The 7,591-nt window shown below is 41.3% G+C and overlaps 1 protein-coding gene across 2 annotated transcripts; it reads left to right on the top strand.

Annotated features, from left to right (window-relative positions):
- The first annotated feature begins 947 nt into the window (after nt 1-947).
- On the top strand, nt 948-7,292 carry ZNF572 (zinc finger protein 572). 2 transcript variants are annotated; one of them, XM_019643458.1, is made up of 3 exons: nt 948-1,057; nt 2,989-3,102; nt 4,542-7,292. In XM_019643458.1, exons 2-3 carry the CDS (start codon nt 3,024-3,026, stop codon nt 6,050-6,052), a joined length of 1,590 nt encoding a protein of 529 aa, XP_019499003.1. In that variant the 5' UTR covers nt 948-1,057; nt 2,989-3,023; the 3' UTR covers nt 6,053-7,292. The 2 variants fall into 2 exon arrangements, with proteins under 2 accessions (XP_019499003.1, XP_019499002.1); XM_019643457.1 differs by having other exon boundaries at nt 948-1,076.
- The last annotated feature ends 299 nt before the right edge of the window (nt 7,293-7,591 follow it).

Below are 7,591 nucleotides of genomic sequence, written 5' to 3'. Positions count from 1 at the left end.
GGATGACAGTGTGATGGCACCTAAAAAGACAGTTTCTAGAAGAAAGGCGTTCTCAGCAGTGTCAAAACTCCTGAAAAAAGACTAGAGAACTAAAAAATACCAGTTGCACTAACAACATGGGTGTCCTTTGTAGTCTTAATGAGTTAGTGCTTTTGCTTCTGAAGAAATGGGTTAAAAGGTGAGTGGGAGGTGATAAAATGGAAACAGTGTGAGGAAAAAAAAATTTAAAGCTGAGGCAGTATTTTGGGTTGGGGCTGGGAGAACTGAGAGGTTAGTTGGTAGTGTAAGGATTCCAAGAAGGTAGGAAGGAAGGTGGGCACAAGTAAAGGGCTTGTTTTCAATGTGAAGAGCCAGTCCTCTGTTGTAACAGGTGGGAAGAAAGAGAATGTGAGAGGTGCCAGCTTAAGTAGCTTTGTATGTTTGGCATGAAGGGCCTGACTTCTCTTTTCTCTTTAACAAAAGAGGGGTGATTAACTGTATCTCTGAAAGTTAGTAATAATGGTGCCTTGTAAACTACTTGCTTTATATGTGGATGGATGCCTTAGCTCTCTAATTGTTTCACAGATTGGAGAGCTAAAGCTAGGTTGGAACAGAAACAATAGGTGCTTAATAGTCACATAGATGGGAACAAAAACAATAGGTGCTTAATAAATACTCGATTTATTTTGATTCCAATGATTCTGATGATGATGATGATGGTGATGATAAATCTGATGATGCCCTGATGTCAAGGAAAAGTATAATACATAAGCTCTAATCAGGCCCCTATTACAAGGCGCCTGACAAGTGTGAGGAATGAGAATGAGAGCTGGCCCATGGCAGTACAAGGGAAGGAAAGCCAGCATGCTCCTTCTTGTCCGGGACCCGAAGGGTTAAGACCAACGAGAGGTGGCCATCGGTGTTTTCTAGAGAGGCTCGGGGAAACCTAGTCGGGGAAGGTAGGGCAACTTCCGGTTTCTGGGTGGTTTGAGTTTAGGACCCTGGGTTGGTGGGGTCCGAAGGAGTGGGAGCTCCTTTCTCCGGGATAGCTGGGCCTGCTGGGAGTGCAGGGCGCCTTGTGTGTATCCCCCCGAACAGTGAGTTCTTTCTCGGGGAGGGGGGGGGAAGGGAGCAGAGGGCTGCGGGCAGGAGGACTGGAAACTGCACCGCCCGGGCTGCAACGTACCTGCCGGAGGGGGATCCCGCCTGCTGTGAGGGGCGAGAGCCCTGCCTCTCCAGCCGCCCAAGCCTCCTCACCTCCCTCGCTTGCGGGGTCTCTTAAAGAATCAAGTCAGCTGGAGACGATCTGGTCTCCTGGAACTTCACCCCGCAGGGCACCCCAACCTGTCTCCCCCGCCGACGGTTCTTAATCAGTGCATTCAAGCTCCATCCTAGTCCAGTTTGCGCTCTTCTCTGACAATGAACACTGGCCTTCTCTGTGGAGTGACACCTTAAGGGACAGCCTTTTAATACTATTTATGGCCTTGAATTTGTTGCCGTTTTATTGAGCCAAGTATACCTGAGGGCCCCACTCCTACCAAAATTAATAGTTTCTTAGCAGGGAAAATGCTGGCATGGTTATCTGCTTCCCAGGCTCTGGCTTCCTTTGTGAGGAGTTTGATAGAAATATGTAACTCGGAAAGCAAAACCTATTACTCCACTTGAACAACTTTCCTTTATTTTTTTCTATTCAGGTGCCTGGTTTTTCCCCCTCAAACACGGGCTATTTATAATTGAGACTAGTTTCATCTTTTCTTAACAACAGATCCCTAATTGCTGAGGGTGCTTAGGGAATCCCAGCTCCCTTTGGTATAAGGTCTAAGGGTGTAAATCTCTGTTCTACAAATCCAGTCAATATATTGCAAAATAAAGGCCCTTTTTGGGGATCGTTTGCAGTTTGGAGTTATGCCTAGCTCTGCCTCCTGCTCTAGTTTACTGTTAGAAATGACAGTGTGAGGCAGTGTTCAAACCGACTTGGGACTGAATCCTGTTCTACCACTTTCAGATTGTGTCGCCCTGGGAAAGTTTCTTAATGTCTTTTTATCTCATTTGTAAAGTGCTGGTAATTGTTAATATACCTCAGAGGGCTATTGTGATAATTAAATGAGAAATACTGTGTGTAAATTATTTAGATCACTGCCTGGCACATACATAATAGGCAATAACGGTCAAAATTAGAACTATACCATTTTTTTTTCATGTGTATGCCTTTGTGAATTCTTTTAGGCTCTCATTTTTCCTGAATTACGCTGTTCATTTATATATGAAATGGATGCTATGTTCATATATAACTGCCTTCTAGTGATAGATCACATTTCCCAGTCCCTTAAAGTAGGTCAAGGATTGTATTTCGCTCTGGAAGATAAAGTTTAGGTTGAATTGGATATTGTGATTATGATAGACCTAGAGGCAAGGAAGAGGTCCCTTGTTAGGGGGTTATTGTTTATAATTATTTAGGGGTTATTGTTTATAATTATTCTAGCCTGCTTTGTCCTAATCTCTTGTTACTGGTTATATAAATCCTAACTCTCTTTTGAAATTGACTTCAAAGGTTTCATCCTTTTGTCAAGGACCAAGTTATTCTTTCTAAACAGGATGCTTTTTCTTTAGCTGCTTCTCATACCTGCATATCGATTCCTTGAAGTCTTATTATTGGTGACTTTTCCAAAAAACTAGTTAGCTTTTCAATTAAAGGTGTTTCTAACCTCTGAGTGGAAAATGAGTATTAGTATTTATTCTATTTTTGAAGCTTGATCCTCAGACTTTAATGTGAAGATTTAATTTTTAAAATTATTTCCTTGAAAAGGTAAATCGGATTAATCCTTAATTCTAAACACTTGTATCTGAGAAAAGATTTTCTTAAAGGGCTTCTAAAGACCATGTTTCTTATTTTCAGTATTATTAACAGAACATTCTGTGCCTACAATTGTTATGTTACAATGGTTGGGAAGGAAGAAGAAGAATACATTTTACCAAATGCCTCCAAATATGATCTGATTCCTTCCACAGGATTTCTGATCCCTAACCTGGCTGTGAGCGTTGTGATGGAGCAAGAGAAAAAACTGTTGGTCTCAGATTCTAATGGTTGCACAGAGAAGGAGAGTCTGAAAAGCCCTTTCACAGGTGAGGGATGAAGAAGATGATCTGAATACTTTGAATTCATTATAAGATGTGCTATAGAGATGTAGAAAGAATGGGGCATTTGAATGAAACAAACTTTAATTTGATTCCCTGCTCTGTAACTTATACGTTTTATTAACTCTTACAGCCTCAGTCTTCTCATCTTTAAGAAAAAAAAAAGGAATGATAATATCTGTCTCATATATATATATATATATATATATATATTTTTTTTTTTTAAGATTTTATTGGGGAATTGGGGGAGGGGAACAGACAAGTTGCTGTCCTTTTGTTCTTCAGTCTAATTGTGGAGGACGTCGCTTCACTGGCCCATGTTGGTATTATCATTGCGCTCTTCCTGGGTGAGGCAGATTGGTCACCAGCCACTGGACGGCTGCTCACGGTGGCTTTTGGCAGCTCACACCAGCTGCCGGCTGCTCATGGTAGCTTATGAGAGCCCACTGCAGCCCCACTGCAGCCTATGCCATTGACAGCAACTCACGGCAGCCCCACTCCAGGTCGAACTGGTGTTCACCATCTTAGCTGTAGAGGGCGCACAGTCACTGGCCCTCATGTGGGATCTGAACCGGGGCCCTGCTTCTCAGAGCTGGTGTCCCAAGCCAACTCTTAACCAACGCACCACTTGTCTGGCTCTCATATATTTTTTTTTAATTAATGAGATACCATATGCCAAGCTACTGTTCTTAATAAATAGGGGCTATCATTAGTTCTATATATGCTCAGATTTTAACTCAGGTATTGTCTTTCACCTCAGATGGTGTGCTATTCGGTATCTCCCTACTCAGATCCCCTTTTTTCTTTTATGTTTTCTAGAACAGTTAGTGAACTTGTTTTTAGATTGCTATCCTCCTTGGCAGTTGCTGACAACGGTTCAAATAGTTGCCCCAGATACAACACAACATGTGTTTGAACTGTGTGGGTCTACTTATACATGAATTTTTTTCAATAAATACTATAAATGTGTTTTCTCTTCCTTATGATTTCTGTAATAGCATTTTCTTTTCTCTAGCTTACTTTATTATAAAAACACAATATATAATACATATAGCATATAAAATGTGTGTTAATTGACTGTTTATGTATGTTTGGTAAGGTTTCTGGTCAACAGTAGGCTAGTAGTTAAGTTTTGTAGGAATCAAAGTTATGTGTGGATTTTTGACTGTGCAGGGGGGTTGGCACCCCTAACCCCTGTGTTGTTCAAGGTTAACTGTGCTTGATTAGTGTTGTTGCTTAAGTACAGAAAATTCACCTGCTTCTGATGAACACAGAGTAAAAGAAGTAAAGCTAGCTTTAAAACCTTTTTTTATGAAATAATTTATGAGGTTTTACTTTGTTATTCTCCTTCTTCCACTGCAATTCAGAAATTCCTTCCCCTGGCAGAGATTAGGGAATATGTTTAGAATATTTGTTTATCCTTGCAGGAAATGAAGGGAATAATTTGGAAACTGTTCAACACAATAAGGCAAATAAACTGAAAGACAGAGCCTCATCAGAATGGTTTAAAAGAGATGGCCCACAAAATTGTAAACATGAGGATACACAAGAAATGCCGCTGATGTGGTCCCAAGGAGATGAGATGTGGTGTGATGATTTCTATGAGGATGATGGCAAATCAGAGAATCAGGGAAGCTCTACAGAAAAAGAGGGAGAAAAACCCAATCACTGGGGATGGGACCCAGGAGACCACGTGAATGGCACTGTCCAGCAGAAGTCATCCTTCAGAGACAAGCCCTACAAATGTTCCGAATGTTGGAAAAGCTTCAGTAATAGTTCTCATTTGCGTACTCACCAGAGGACCCACTCAGGAGAGAAACCTTATAAATGCTCTGAGTGTGGGAAATGCTTTAGTAACAGCTCTCACTTGATTCAGCATCTGAGAACACACACGGGAGAGAAGCCGTACCAGTGTGGTGAATGTGAGAAAAGCTTCAGCAATACCTCCCATCTTACTATCCACGAGAGGACTCACACGGGAGAGAAACCCTATAAATGTCCTGAGTGTGGGAAGAGTTTCAGCAGCAGCTCTCACCTTATTCAGCACCACCGATCGCACACAGGTGAAAAACCATATGAATGTCCTGTTTGTGGGAAATGCTTCAGCCACAGTTACGTCCTCATAGAACATCAGAGGACTCACACTGGAGAAAAACCTTATAAATGCCCTGATTGTGGGAAGGGCTTTAGTCAGAGTTCCAGCCTGATTCGCCATCAGCGCACACACACTGGTGAGAAGCCCTACAAATGCCTTGAGTGTGGGAAATGCTTTGGTTGTAATTCTACTCTGATCAAGCATCAGAGAATACATACAGGAGAAAAACCCTACCAGTGTGCAGAATGTGGGAAGAATTTCAGTCGAAGCTCAAACCTCATTACACACCGGAAAACGCACACAGGAGAAAGACCTTATGAAAGCTCTGAATGTGAAGAAAGTTTGAGTCAGAACTGCCATGTGATGGAAGAATGCAGAATCCAACCAGGAGAGAAACCATATAAATGCTGTGAGTGTGGAAAGAGTTTTGGCCTCAGCTCCCATCTCATTAGACATCAGAGGACACATACAGGAGAAAAACCTTACAGATGTCCTGAGTGCTGGAAAACTTTTAGTCAGAGCTCCACCCTGGTGATTCACCAAAGGACACACACGGGAGAGAAACCTTATAAATGTCCTGACTGTGGTGAGAGCTTCAGTCAGAGCTTTAACCTTATCAGGCACCGGAGGACCCACATAGGAGAAAAACCTTACAAATGTACCGACTGTGAGAAATGCTTCAGCCGAAGTGCCTACCTCAGTCAGCATCGGAAAATTCACATAAAAAAGTCTCTTAAGCCTCCAGAAGTTGAAGGTTTTCCTCATGAGTGGACTTGGAAAAACAGTTCAGGGGAAATGGCCCTCGTTTCTTCATTTTCAGTCCTAAATTCATCTTCCTTTTGAGCCCCAAAGCCTGTTTTTTGTTTTTCTTTTCTTTTGTTATTGGACCATTACAATTAAGGTATTCTCTGATCATTGTGCTCCTTTCTTTGGTTTTGTTGTCAAAACACCTAGAAAATGTCACCCTCTCAGTTTAAAGGATGGGAAGACCCAGATTACCAGGTAGTTGAATCTGCCCATTGAGAGTTACTGCCAAGGATGGAGAAAAGGTAGTTTAGTTGTTTTTGATTTAAGGTAAAATAGGAAGAGCTTCAAAGGAAAATGTAAAGAGTGATTCTGGGAGTTCATAAAAGGACACCCTGAGAGCTTGAAGCTGAGAGTGATATTGAATTGTCTTATTTTCTCTCGCCTGATTGGGTGGCAAAAAAATCATTACTGGCCTCAGGGAATTAATCAGAAAAAGATTCTTTTTGCACAAATAATTTCCTGGTCTTTTTGCTGGGTCTTAAAGGGAAGAAAAGATTCTTTTTTTTTTTTTTCCAAATGCATTTTAAATTGCTGGAGATTAACTTCTGTAGTATGTAGAAATGCAGTGTCCAATACAATTGCCACTAGCCACATGTGGCTATTTAAACTTAAATTTATATTGAGATTAAATGAAATTTAAAATCCAGTACCTTAGTCACACTAGCCCCTTGCTTTGTGCACAGTATCAGCCCCGTGTGACTGGTTGCTGCTGTACTAAATATCACAAGAAGTTCTTTATTTCAAGATCATCATTGTCAGATTCATAGATATTTCCTGTAAGACTCATAAGTATTTCCTATTAATGTGCTCTAGGATTTCTGCTCTCCAAGAGGGATTGCAGTAGAGGATAGAAATGTGTTTGAGTTTTGAAGGCACTGGGTGTAGAGATTGGCTATTTTAATGACTATGTTTTAATTTATGTTTGACCATCTGTTATCTAGTGGTCTGATCCCATTGTCTTGGACAAAGCCAGATTAGGAAGGATACTTGAATTCTGTTTTAAAATTTTTGACAAATAGTCTTTACCCTTCCGTTTTCCCTTTTCATAATCCTTCGTCAGATCAGAAACTGGGTTCTCAGACCCACTGAGTCTGAGGCAGTGTCCAGGGACAGTCTGCCACTGGAGACCAAGATCCTTAATGGCAATCTCGGCAGTTTTCTTTTGCCTTCTTGACTTACGTGGCACACGGACCTGATAACAGACCTCAGCGTCCCTGCCCATCTGTGCAATGGGAACGATGCTTTGTAAAGTATTAAGACATTTCCTATTCCCCTAGTCACACNAAGTGCTGTCTTTTCCACATATTTAACACGGGTTCACTGCAGGAATTACAGTTTTTTAATATTAATATTTCACAAGTCAATAGCATGTAGGATAATATCTCTTAATAATCATAGGGTTTATAGGGGTACCAGGAGGAGGAGAGAGAAAGCAAGGGATTAAGAACCTATTTGAAGAAATAACGACTGAAAACTTCCTAACCTGGCAAAGGAAATAGGCATACAAGCACAGAAAGCAGAGAGAGTCTCAAACAAGATGAACCCAAACAGGCTCACACCACGACACATTATAAT

This window comes from Hipposideros armiger, unplaced genomic scaffold, assembly GCF_001890085.2.
Source record: "Hipposideros armiger isolate ML-2016 unplaced genomic scaffold, ASM189008v1 scaffold_78, whole genome shotgun sequence".
NCBI classification, from domain to species: Eukaryota; Metazoa; Chordata; class Mammalia; order Chiroptera; family Hipposideridae; genus Hipposideros; species Hipposideros armiger.
The sequence above is the reverse complement of the archived record's forward strand: the minus strand, read 5'-3'. Positions and strand labels throughout refer to the sequence as shown.